The sequence below is a fragment of the Anabas testudineus genome, chromosome 8 (assembly GCF_900324465.2).
Source record: "Anabas testudineus chromosome 8, fAnaTes1.2, whole genome shotgun sequence".
Taxonomy (NCBI): domain Eukaryota; kingdom Metazoa; phylum Chordata; class Actinopteri; order Anabantiformes; family Anabantidae; genus Anabas; species Anabas testudineus.
In genome coordinates, this window is record NC_046617.1 from 2,448,372 (window position 1) to 2,462,156 (window position 13,785).

The 13,785-nt window shown below is 42.4% G+C and overlaps 1 protein-coding gene across 2 annotated transcripts in view; it reads right to left on the minus strand.

Moving 5' to 3' along the window:
* The window catches only part of LOC113160664 (potassium voltage-gated channel subfamily C member 1-like), a 51,200-nt gene extending 45,834 nt beyond the window's left edge, over positions 1-5,366 (minus strand). The window contains exon 1 of one of the 2 annotated variants that reach the window (XM_026358041.1): positions 4,809-5,366. In XM_026358041.1, coding sequence (XP_026213826.1) covers positions 4,809-5,351 — 543 coding nt within the window. In that variant the 5' untranslated portion in view covers positions 5,352-5,366. The remainder of the gene's footprint in view (positions 1-4,808) is intronic. The other variant, XM_026358033.1, reaches the window with a different exon arrangement.
* Positions 5,367-13,785: the final 8,419 nt, after the last annotated feature.

Below are 13,785 nucleotides of genomic sequence, written 5' to 3' on the forward strand. Positions count from 1 at the left end.
ATGTAGTGGAACATCATCTTCATCATTTGGAGTTGTCCATGTGATGAATTAAACTGCAGTATTTGCAGTACTTTTATTTAAGCTCTCCTAAAAATTAGCTTCAGCTAGACTGTTACAGTGTCTGTCGAATCTTTGGTGCTGAGCAGGTAATGAATAGGTTTTTGTCCGAACACTTTATCTAAACGCTACTGCTGCATTAAACAAGGTTAATAAGAACACAGGTCATTTTGGTGGTAAAACCAAAACAATAAGCTAAAAGGGGCTGCACATCCTATAGCGCTGAGGGAAATGGCAGAGTTCATCATTAGTTGTATTCTTGTTGTTACTCCCTCTAGATTCTACATAAGACTCTAGGTTAGGAGATATTTTCTATGAACCAATTATCTTACATCAAATCACCTCAGCCATCAACACAAATAGAACTAAATGCTAGCATCACAAAAATTGCTTGTTTTTTGTCTGCCAACATGGCAGCTGTAGAAGCCTGCAAGCCTTCAACTATTATGTCTCAGCAGCAGCATCACAACATGGGCAACAAGCCTCTAAAATTTAGGCCAAAATTCCATCAGCACTGCCACAGTGGACTTTATGTGTGGCGGTACAGTGAGTGCATGGAAGTGTAGGTGTGTGTGTGTGTTTGCCATTATTGTCAGTATTTTTTTCTCTCCTTGAGGGACTGGGGATTGCCAACACACCCTGCTGTGTGAAATGAAGGAGGGAGAGAGAGAGGAAGAAAGGAGCAATCTTATGTGTGGGAAGGTTTTGCTTACAAAGGAACACCATTCAGCTGAGACATCCACCTGAATGAGGCAAGCTGAGACGTACGACCTGATCGATAAACGGATACAAGCATCCCAGCCTGCCCAGCTCAGCAGAAAAAAGAAAAAGAGCGGTAGGGGGAACGAAAACGAGGGTGTGCAGAAAGTGACTCCCCCCCCTCCCATCCTGCACTCCTTTTTCTTCCTCTTCTTGCTTCTTACTCTGAATTCATTCCCCCACACTATACCTCCCACTATGTCACCTCCCTCCCCTACTCTCCGTGTCTCTCTCCCTCCTTCTCTGCAGCAGACTAGAGCGCAGTCAGCTACTACGGTGTTACGCTATAGCACAAGCAGAGAGCTAAGGTTGGGAGGGGGGGAGTAGCGGAGGATTGGATGGAGGGAGTAAGATTGAGGAGGGGGTTGGTGTAAGAGAGAGGGGGGTGGGAGCTGAATAGCGATAATAAGCAATCCGGCACTCAGCTCTGAAATCGGGGTAATAAAGCAGCACGAGTTGTCAGCGGTGATGACGGGGAGAAAAGGAAAAGGAATGTTTAGGCTGTAGGGTAGAGAGAGAGCGGACAGGAGAAAGAACCCCCCACTGCCTCTGCAAAGATGTTACATACACTTAATGCACAGATGCCTGAATTAAAGAGTGGTCCAGTCCTTGGTTTTCAGTTGCTTTCTTCAAACAGCCTACATTTCCTTCTCCAGGGATTCCATTACCAGGGATGTTCTCCATGGAGCTAAAACCTGCTGTAGCTGGCCACCGCGACTCACCTGAGTGCTGCTGCTGCTGCTGCTGCTTCTGCTGCTGCGGTGCTGGCCATCCCTCTCCACCCCTTCCAACCTCACTCTTTGTCACCGAGTTGGCACCGAAACTATTGACTGCAACACTTTCAAAGTCACCTCAGCTGTCATAGTGATGCTGCACTCAACCACCCCAACATGACACAACCCTAGCGTTCAAATTTCCCATTTTTCACCATCACCCCACCTCTGGTTCTTCGATCACTTGTTTGGCTGCCATTGAATTTTGTGACCTGCGAGCTGTTCTCCGACAAACCGCAGATTCATGCTCGCTGTTGGTTTTTTTCATTTCTCTTGTCCAGACTTTCCCTGAATACATCATGCTTTGGGATGCGATGACGTGTTCAAAGGACGTGTTCAATGCAAACTTTGTTCATTGAAAAGAGGCAGGAATTCTCGACTTGTGACAGCTGTCACCTTGATGACATTTGGGTTGTACCCTTCAGTTCCTCTAGGGTCTCTGCAAGTCTCCTGGGAGTCTCTGCACTCTAACGTCATTTTAAACCTACAGTTCTGGACACAGACTCACAGATCTTTCACTTCCCTTTAATTCCAGCTTCAGTGCCACTCGCTGGCTTGCACCCTTTGAGTTACTGTGACCCAGTGCATGATTTTTGAGTCTACTTTTGTCTGACTTACACATAGAACAATACTGATGTGTACTCAGTTGTGAGCACAGTGAAAATGCAGCCAAACAATTCAAGTGTTACTGATTAAGTGTAATGACTCCAGCTGCTGCTAACATGCTGTTTTCAGCAAGGTGCAGGGTCAGTGACAGGCTGGATTTACTCCAGACTGAATGCAGATGGTCCAGGCGTACAGTATTGTGGTCATAAATTTTAGGTTACTAGATGTTGCTGTGGACGTGAATTTAGCTTCTCTGAGCTACACTTAACAAACCCTAAATTGTACATTTGTTTTGGTCCCCAGTTCGAATCAAACATACATTTGCCTGTGTATTCAGTGCGCACTGTACTGGACTGTATGTGCATGAGTGTGAGTGTATATGTGTATGTCTCCATCCTCAGTCACAGCGAGTAACTGAGTCAATACACTGTCTCTGTGCATACAGCAGAGTCCACAGAAAATCCACCTCAACACACAATGATCCAGTGCAGCATTGGCCCCTGGCTCTGCAAATGGCCATAGATTTTTAGAGACAATAAAGCGAGAGGAGTGAGAGGTGGAGGACTAACCATGAAGGAAGAGGAGAGGGATGAAAATCAAGAGGGGAAGCACAGAAAGAATGACTTCACTGGACAGTACTTCACACGTTACACAAAGAATGCAAAGAGAAAACGTGACGTGGTTAACGATGTGGAGTGAAGAATCCTAGAACTTCAACAACTCCTTCCATCCACGTTCAAAGAACTGATCGTATTAATTTCTACAGCAGCAGTTATTAATACAATCCACGCACATCATGAATTCAACCCCGTCATATACAAACAAGTGACATGGCTAACAAGGCAGATATCGCCTAACGAGAAATTATCACTATGTGGCCTTTGAATGTGGGCATTAAAGTGGCACAGCCAAATTTAAACCAGCCGCCCAAACAAAAACCCCCAACTGGTTTCAATAACATTTTTTACTACCCAATACCAACCCTTTAACAATATTTTAATTATTCTACATTATTTGCATGTTGTAGCTATAGTATGAGTTAAGATTAGATGAAGGTTATGCTCCAATAATTACAGGATTAGACTCTTGTTCTAATTCTTTTCCTTTCAGGGGTTCCTAAGATGCTACATCCACAGGAATGACATATGTGAGGTAACAGTGACCTTGATGTTCAACCACCACAATCTAATCAGTTCATCCTTGAGTCCACCTCAAGACGTTTGTGCCAAATTAGAAATTCCACTGAAAGTGATCCAAAGATCTTACATTCAGAAGTTTGGTATGGACAGACATCTGAATCTGATGTAATGCTTCCTTCCACAACTGTCACCCAGAGGGAGACATAAAAATGAGCATTTAGAGCAACTCATCATTTGTTTGTTGCACTAAACACATGAGCACATGGATTCTTGTTGGAGTGTTATGTTAATACAGGAGCTTGTGTTGGCTTTGTACCATTACCAAACATCTCGTCTCGTCTCTTTGCTGTGAATGGGACTTTGTTAGTTTTCATTCATCTGTCAGGATCTGCGCCAGCTGAAACCTCAGTGCAGCAAGACTCTTGAGAGTCATCACCATCTATGTTCTGCTGAAAGTGGCTGATGAGCTAATGATGGTCAGTGTCAAACTGTCTCTGTCCCCTGACCTCCTGTACATCCCTAACCCCTTGTGTCATGTCATGCTATGCTGCAGAGCCTCTGTACACCTCTGCACTACAAACTCTGTTAGTACCCAGATTCTGACATGCGGAGTTGTCTTTGATATTGATTTTGTGCAAACATCCAATTCCTGGGAGTACAGCTCTGTGTGAAATCAGACCTCTTAATGTTGTTGTTTCCTCGTGAATACATACATGTTTTTGTGCTGAGAGAACAGTGCCCTCTTCTTGTGTGAGCCGTAAAGGATGATGAGCTAGTCCTGTGCTGCAACACAGTGCAGAGCATATAGCAAATTCAAACCAGCAGCACATTACATGTAGCTCAGGGTTGTGGAGGCTAACAGCGACATTTTAATTCACCGGTGCTGCAGTCTAATCTGGAATAATGTGCGTTCACAAGCAGACTGAAACTAATACCAGCTAGTTCTGATGGATGCTGCAGGAAGAACATTGTTTTATAGCACAATAGAGTTTGCATGTTACCATCACCTACCAGCATGCAATCAACTTGATAAGTTGATACTGGGCTGACAAAGGGAAGAACTGAGCCTTAAAATAGCGTAATCCCCAAATAAATCATGTTAAAACTGTTTGCTACTGTGCTGATTTGCTTATTTGGCAAACATAGACACACACTGATGAATAAGCATCAGCAGTGGCTGATTTATCCCACAAGGGTGCTGATAGGGAGACACTCTGAGAAAAGAACGATGGCAGTGTTAAAGAAAAGTGTTGAGCGCAGAAACAAAGAGAAAAGCAGTGTGAACAGGCTCTACAGAATACCTGTGTGTTTATTTCATAAGTTAATGTGCTTTTTGAAAAACACTGCAGTGAGCTCAACATCCTTCCACTGCTCCACAGCAGTTTAAGAAATTGCTCTGCGTTCATCCAGTGCGCAGTAGCCAAAACTGTGCCAAACGCGGATATGTTAGCGCACAGGATTTCCAAGCACTTACCCGGGCGTACTTGGAGGAGTAAGGGTCCTCAAAGAGAGCCCACATCCTGGGCTGCCACACTTCCCACCACGTCGCCCTGCGGCCGTCCTCCTGCATGCAGAGCCGCTTCAGGTCCCCGTCCGCCCCGCCGGTGAGCGCGGGATCGTCCTCGGGCACGTCCGGCTCGGGGGTCTCGAAGCTGTCCAGGGCTTCCTCGGCGTCGCGATGCTGCCGGTAGTTCATCCAGCAGCACGCCTCCACGTCCGTCTCGTCGATGCCCCAGAAGGCGAGCTCCTCTTCGAAGAGCGGTCCGCACACATCGTTGGGGCAGTGGAGCTTCCCGGTGCGGTAGTAGTTGAGGATGAAGGCGAAGGTGCCCGGGTGGCGGTCGAAGAAGAACTCGTCGGACTTGGGGTCGTAGTCGAAGTTGCTGTATGCGTCGGGCTCCGTCAGCCAAGACAAGCGCGTCCCCGGCAGCGTCTTCAGGGTGCTCCGATAGGTCTCGTGTCGGACCCCGCCGCAGTTGATCACGATCTTCTCGCTATCTGACGCCGAGCAAGTCATGGCTGCGCTGGAGCATGCTTCGGTCGGTGCGCCCGACTGCTGCTGCTGTTGCGGCTACTGCCCTTCTCCATCCACCGCCGGTATCCGCTCTGTAGGCTACTGTTATACCGTCCCGGTAAGAAGTCACAGGGATAAGTGAGAGGAGGGGAGGAAGGAGGAGTCTGCCTAGGTGTGTGATGGAGAGAGAGAGAGAGAGAGGGAGACAGAGAGAGAGAGAGAGTCTGCATCTATGCGTATGTCAGCGTATGTGGGATGCGGACTTTATGAATCAATAGAGTTGCCGCTGAATGACTGAATGACTGATTAAGATACCGGCTGACTGAATTCATGGGATGATTTGATGTTATTGAGGTAAAAAAAAAAAAAAAACCATCCATTTCTTCTAATCGAATCTGTGTGCAGACTGCTAATCTGGCTCTGGTACCCTTGAACTTGCTGCACCCTTGGATTAAACTGCAAAGAAATAAAATGTACTGGGGTGAAAAGCAGAGAGACATAGAAAGCAGAAGGTTCTGGTTTGTTACTGAAAATGTTCACATGCAGAAATCACAGAAAACACCTGCACATCACAGACATGTGGGGTTTTTGAACAGACCCTGAGCATCAATGTGCTGCTCTAACAGGCTCCAGATGATGGAAGCCAGGCTGCAGGAATTTGCTTCCACCCAGGAAGAAGAGCAATCAAGAAGTCCGACACTGAGGTCCCTCAACATGAGAGACAAGAAAAAGGTAGATACAGAGTGCAAAACAACAGTGTACAACATTTAACCCAAATCACAACCATTCTCTCACAGTGTGGTTGTATGAACTTTGATATTAGAAACCAAACTTAGTGACATCACATCATAACACGTGTTTACTTCTAAATAGTGATTTGAAAAAGTTTCCAGACAAACACCATGCGGTTGCTTTGCATGACTCAACATCCACATAACTCCTCCAAGATGACCTAATCATCCAATCTTCATTCATCATCAGTATTTAGGGGGATTTGTGTAATTCTGTCAGAATTTCTGGATTAGACCCATGTTTACACAAATAACATGCGCACTAAAAGAAAAGAGATGATAACGTCAGGATGTTGCCATCAGAAGACATGAAGAGATTGTAGGTTTGATGGTGTTATAAATAACTAATAAATAGAAATACACTCAGAAGCAGAATTCAGTAACCTCTTTGTGGTAGTTTTGCATCTGTTTGTTGTTATTTTGTGTTTCTTTGTGGTTGTTTTGCATTTGATGTGATTATTTAATTTTTTTGTGGTTGTTTACATACATCATTTTATTTCTTAATGATAGTTTTGTATCTTTTTTTTTTCTTTTGCATCTCTTTGTGGTTATTTACTGTCTCTTCGTGGTTGTTTCCATCTCTTATCACCTTGTTGTCAGTTTGCATCTTGGTGTGGCCTTCACCTCTCTCTTCTCGTTGTTTGGTCATTTAAGCCTCTTTGCAGCCACTTTCATTACTCTTTGGTTATTTTTCATCTATTTTAGTAATCTACACCACATTGTGGTTAATTTTCATTTGAATGCATTTTTTCTCTCTGTGACTGTTTAATATACTTTTGTGTTTACTTCATGTGTATTTGTGGTTGTTTCCTGTCTCCTCATGGTTGTTTTGCATCTCTTTTTTATAATATTACTTTGTAGTTGTTTCTTTTTTGGCCTTTCTTCGTGGTTCCATACCCCTCTTGAATAGCTTACTGACATGTAAGAGACATCCCTGTGAGTACCCAGAAGGATGGGTCAGTATTCCTTCCATGTTTTAATTTAAATTTTATTTTATTTGTATTTTGCCAAATCACAACAGAAATCATATCAAAGCACTTTACAGTGTTTAAGGATTTAAGACCTTACAAAACTGTATATAGACTTATATAGAAAACTACACTACAGCAAGCATTAGGTGATGGTGGAGAGGAAAAACTCCCTTTAGAGAAAAAAACCTCCAGCAGAACCAGGCTCAGAGTGGGCGGCCATCTGCCTCAATCGGTTGCTTGAGGTGAGTGGAAAGAGGAGAGAGAAAAGAACAGCAGGAAACAAAAAAACTATCATTGTATGAATGGACAGATAAGAGGATAGGAGGGGAGAGGAGAGAAGAGAGGCTCAGTGTATCAGTAGAGGTCTCTCAGCAGACTAATCTACAGCAGCATAACTAAGAGGTGGTCCAGAGTCGCCTGATCCATCTCTTACTATAAGCTTTATAAACAGGGAAGGTTCCACAGGAGAGGAGCTTTATGCTAAAGGCTCTGTCTCCCATTCTACATTTGGAAACTCTAGGAACCACAAGTAGACCTATAGAGTCTGAGAACAGGGAGTCCTGCTGGTAAAATAAGGAATTATGAGGTCTTTATGGTAAGATGGAACTTGATTTTGAAGTGTTGTATATGTGAGGCAAAGTGTTTAAAATTAAATTCTGGATTTTACAGGGAGCCAATGTAGAGAAGCTAATGAAAAAGAAATATGATCTCTCTAACTAATTCCAGTCAGAACTCTGGCTGCAGCATTTTGGATTAACTGGAGGCTTTTTAATGAGTTATTGGGACATCCTATAAATAAGGAATTACAATAGTCCAGTCTGGAAGTAACAAATGCATGGACTAGTTTTTCAGCATCACTTTGGGACAGGATGCTCCTAATTTTAACAATGTTTCTCAGGTGAAAAAAGGCAGTTCTAGAGATTTATTTATGTATTAAATAAAGGAGATATCCTGGTCAAAGATAACTCTTAGATTCCTCACAATATTACTTGAGGCCAATGTTATATCATCTAGGGTAAGAATATGATTAGACAAAGTGTCTCTGAGGCTTTTAGGACCAAACTAAATAATATGTCTTGTCTAAATTGGGGAGTAGAAAATTAGAAGACATTCAGGCCTTTATGTCTTTTAAGCATGCTTGAAGTTTGATTAATCTATTAGTTTTGTCTGGTTTCACAGATCAGTATAGCTGGGTATCATCTGCATAACAATGGAAATGAAGTGTTTCCTAAATATATTGTCTAAGGGGGGCATATATAGACAGAATATAGAGAATAGAATCTGCCCCAGCACAGAACCCTGTGGAACCCCGTAGCTAATTTTAGTGTGCATGGAAGATTCATCAATAACATTTAAACCAGCCTAGTGCTGTTCCTTTAACCCCGATGACATGTTCCAGTCTGTTTAATAGAACGTTGTAATCTATAGTGTGCTAAGATCTAACAAGACGAGTATAAAGAGAATCGTTTTAGAGTTTTAGGCACCTATGAGTTACTAGGAGATGTTAGGTGATCCATAGTCATTCGGAGTGTCTTAAGCAACAGTGCTCTTGAGAAACACCACTTAAGCTTAAGAGGGTTCGTAGCGGCTTTTGGGACATGAATGGCAGGACTCTGTAAGTAGGTTCAGCAAATGGATGGAAACCTTTTACCTGATTTTACCTGATTAAAGATGGATGAAATGGTTCCTGTTTTTTATGTTGTGAGTGATACTAATTTCCATTGCAGTGCATGCCTACACATCAGTGCATGTAAAATATATTGAAAGAATTAAAATACTATTGCTGGTGCCTTGAAACTGTATTTAAGATTTGGTGTAGTGTCCTGCATGGAAATGTCTCTCCTTAACTAAAGCTCTCATCTGCTCTCTCACTTTCTCTTCCTCTCTTGCTCTCTCTTTGCTGCATCACTCGCTTCCTCCACACTGTCTTTCAATCTACTAAAACACTTAGCTCAATTAAAGCAGAGCAGGAGGGATATGATAGAGTGTTTCACGCCCACTGCCCCTTCTCTCTCTCTCTTCTGCTTTCCAAGATAGTCCCTCTACCACCAGCAAGACGGAGACAAAGAGAGGGAGAAAGGGAGAGAGGGGGAGGCCAGAAGCAGAACGAGTATTTGCTGAGCTCCACAGAATGGCGAGAAAAGACTGCAGACCATCAGATCATTAGTGCTCCCCCATTCTCTCCCTCTTTTTCTCACACAGTGTATTCTCTCCATTTCTCCACCTCTCCTTATCATCGCCGCTGCTTGTCCTCCCTCTCTCTCTCTAGTGCAGAGTTAATGTGCTGTGTTGGTCTGTTGAGAACCGTCTGCAGCAACGTGCTCTGCCGTATAGAGACGACTCGAACATCACAGGAACATGCACATACACACAATGCAAGGTGCTGTGGTCACAGTCGATGGAATCCTAAACGCAGCCAAGCTCATGCCTGAGGACCTCCACACCAACCTGTTTTTTAAAATCATAGTTCTTAGATTGAGATGAGATGAGGCTGTAGAACAGTCTCATGTAGACAGGTGTAGGGGTGGGGAACAAAATTGTCACTGTGCACCTTCTAGATGACAATTTAACCATGTTGACATAACAGGACGGACAGCTTTCAGCTTTCTGTCAGTGACTTTATAGTGGTAGTTTTCCAACCCTGTCCCTGCATGTTTTTCTACCCACTGATGATTACCCGGATCAGGTGTGTTCAGCCAATCGGAAGTGCAGGAATGGCTGGAAAACAAGTGCGAGTGTTTTGAGGTTATAGTCTGTTCAAAACATTGACACGCAACGCCTCGTAAAACCACAACGTGTTATTTTTACACTTCAGTTGTGTATGGATTTAGCATACAGTATAGGATATCAGTGAGCTGTTGGAGGTGCAGCAAGATATCTGGTCTTTCTTGCAAGATTACCCACAATTCATAGCAATAGGAATGTAATAAGAATAAAAAGTGTTAATGTTAAAGTTTAACTAAAATGAATCTCGTCATGAATCATCAGTTGTTTGTTTTTTTACTTGTTAAACATACTTATTTGCGCCTTTTGAAAGACCGTGTGCTTAGTTCAATGACCTTCAGGCTCCTAGAACTCCTGTAAAAACCCAGTTGGACAAAAGGAAAATGCATTGTCAGGGTTTCTTAGGTGTCAAAAGTGCACACAGATATAATTCACAAACATATTTATACATTTGTTCACTTATTGACACTGCACAGTGTAGTATATGATTTTTTTTTTTCTTTTTCTTTTTGCTGCACTGAACGCAGTCACCTTTTTTTCATAGCATCTACCTTGCTCTGTCATCTGTTCCTCTTTTCACCCACCCTCTCTCTCTCTCCCCTCTGTCTTTTCTCATCCTCGTCCCCTCATCACCCTACATCCCCTCCGCACTGGGAGTTGCTCCCTTCTGTTTCTCTCTCATCATGCCGCTCCATGAGAACACTTGATGGCATGTGAAGATCAGGTGAACTCTCTGGCCCCTGTTCTCTCTTTCTCCTCTCTCTCCTCATCTCTGTTGTCCTCCTCTCCCCATGGCAGCTCTCTCCATCTCAACCTCCATTTCTACCTCTCCTGTGCCTCTTTCCCCTCCTCTCCTGCCCTCTACACTTTGTCATTCAGTCAGCCACTTTGCTGGCTATGCTGTAGCGTTGAATAAAAAGAAAAACTCTCTCCCTTTCCCTCTCAGCCCCACCATTGCTTTATACAAGCAGACAAACTGTAATTAACTAGATGAAAAGAGAGAAAAACTGAAGGTCGTGCCTTACACATGCATGTACAAGGCTTTCTCACACGGAGTGAACAAGGTTTAGTTTGATACCACATTGTGAGCACATTCTATGTGGTACTCACACCTTCAGAGGGTTTTCTGAGAGTTAAAACCTGGTTTTAGGCTTAGGATTTCATAGGATAAGGGGGTTGTAATGTTTAGGAAATGTAACTTGTCAATGAATGTCAATGGATTTTGATGTTATGTATAAGTGTCTTGTGTATACATCATGAAATGTATGCCACATTACAGTACCAGTTAGCAGTTGCTGTTGAACAGTTGCAGTGAAACAAGGCACTGATCACTAGATCATGTGATAGTGAAAAGACTTCATATTCCAAGGCAGGTTCTGATGAATCTTTTTTCTAAAAGTAAAGCACATACTGAACATCAAGTTGATGTAGCTTCAAATGTGACTTGTTCATTTTCACATATCAGTAGAACAGCTTCTTTAAAGCATAAAAACTCAAATGTTTTTCTTCCCCTACCCCAGTAAAACCAGTAATAACTACAAGCTCAGTTACATACTGAACTGAAATACTATAAATCCTGTCCAGAGCCATGTCCTAAATTAATTACATTTTTATTTTACATTGGTATAAGTATGTTGAATCACCTATTAGTAGCCCCTGTTTGCAGTACACTCTTTACCCATGTAAAGATAATGTTTACTTTGATACAGAAGGAAAATTAAAAATGTGATGATCTTTTGCTTTTTTATTTTATATATTTTTATTATATTTGTGGTGGAAATGGCAGGTTATGGTACTCTCAGAAACTTTACAGCTCACTGAAGTATACAACTGAGTAATCGTGGGAAAAAATACAGTCAGGCCAGACACATGTCTCTGCTTCAGCTCAGGTAAGTGAGCACTGTGAAGATTTAAATGTGTGGAAACACAGTAGCATTACAAGCTACCATTACTTCACACAGTATATCACATGTTGTACTATTGGTGTGTTAAATACATGTTTTGTTTTTGTTAAAAAGTCAAACACATACATTTCTTTGTACTTCCATGAAAAATAGGTTCATAAAAAAGTTTCAATTACATTTTTGAAATTTGAATAAAGAAAGCTTAACTGTGGTTCTCATAATTCATGCATGACAGTTACGTCACACTGATTGTAATTAAGGGCCAACTGTACGATCTAGGCTGCCCGGTGTTTCCAGTGTTTTTCTTTTGACATTTCTCTCAATGTTCGTGCTCTTATTTTGTTAATTTCTCCACTTCCACTTTGTTCATTTTATGTTATCCATTTACAGTATGTTGTCAGGCCTTCACTTTATTCCTGCTTGGTGACTACACCCTAGCATGGCCCCTTGGCCTCCATGTCATCATTCATTAGCCCTAGTATTTATCCTATCCTATAGTCATCATATGCTGTTGCCAGATTGTGCTCATGCATCAACATCCTGCTCAGGTCCTGGCCTGACACTTGTGTCTTCTGTCCCTTCATACCTGAAGAGACAGAAGACACTGGGAGTCAGTCCCTAGATGAACTGTGGCAAGTTGTCCAAGATACTGGAACAGTCTAACCGACAAGTATCTGGATAAAAGACCTGTGTGAGTGAACTAACCTGGTGCTGTTTTCAAAGCAAAGCTTCGTCACTGCATATACTGAAACCTAAAGTCACATTATGTTCATACAGTGTTATTCAAGCAGTCCCTTCTCTAACCCTGCCTGTGACAAACATCCTCTCCTTCTTCCTCTTTCACCTCTTTTTCGTGGTAACTGGAAATGACAGATGGATTGCTCATGTTGCTTATATGTGCATTTCATACCCACCCGTCACGAGCATGCACACACACATTTCCCCAAACAAACACATGCGAAAGCAGGGTAGGCTTAAAGGGGTCTTGCCTAAGGACTCACAGCCACAACCATCATTCGAACCCCAGTCTCCTGCATGGAATGAGTTTACCACTACACTATTCAGTAGCTAACATGCAAACATGCATGCCCATACACACACTCAGCTAATTAACGTGCTGAGCAAGGAGCTCCTTGCAGTATGATAGGTATAGTAGTATGCAGTATAATGACATTTAAAAACATTTGTTTTTAAAAGAGTCATTAAAAAGCAAAACCTGTCAAAAAATGTAGTGTAATATGCAAAATATATAAAAGGCCCCAGTTTCATACATTTGGCCGATGCATTAGCGAGTTCATTTTCAGTGCATGCTGTTTTAATGTGCTATGCATTTATTTCTTTATAATTCATTTACCTCTAAATCTTGTGTACAGTATATGAACAAATTCAGCTAAGAAAATATTGATGAATCATGTATATGCGCACAATTTAAAGGTGAGTAGTTGCTGCCTTACAAAGTATTATTGTAAGTCAACAGTTCTTACTTGTCCTACATCAGCAGGCCTCTAGCACTCACCTTTTGCCAGATTGTCTGCCCTGACAATTGGACTGCTTCTTCTGTTTCGGACCTGATCTCTGCTTTTTGATTCTTGTGTAAGTTTGTTGCACTTCTGACTCTAACCCTCTTACTCTCTCTGACTACCAAACTCTGATGTCTGCTTAATCCTGATTATTCTGTCAGTCTGAATCTGTGTTTCTCACCCTGATCACTCTGCTCGGATAAGGACTCTGTTGTGATTGGGACATCAGCCCTTTGTTCGCTGTGCACTGTGTTGTCAGCCTCTTTCTCATTAGGAAGCACGTGGAGGATGCCAGAACACTGTCTTTATTCTGTCACCTGCATTAATAATAACATTTCCAGAAAACTAGCAAAAGAATAAGCAAATTAGTGTGTGTTGTCATCCACAGCAGTTATGTAGAGATTGAAGTTGAACACACAAATCCAGTTAATGGTGCTAAATAACCTGTCAGCTGGTATTAAACTCCTGCAAAAGGAGAAGAAACAACGTGATGATCAAACACAATATGGAAACATGCGCTTATTGGT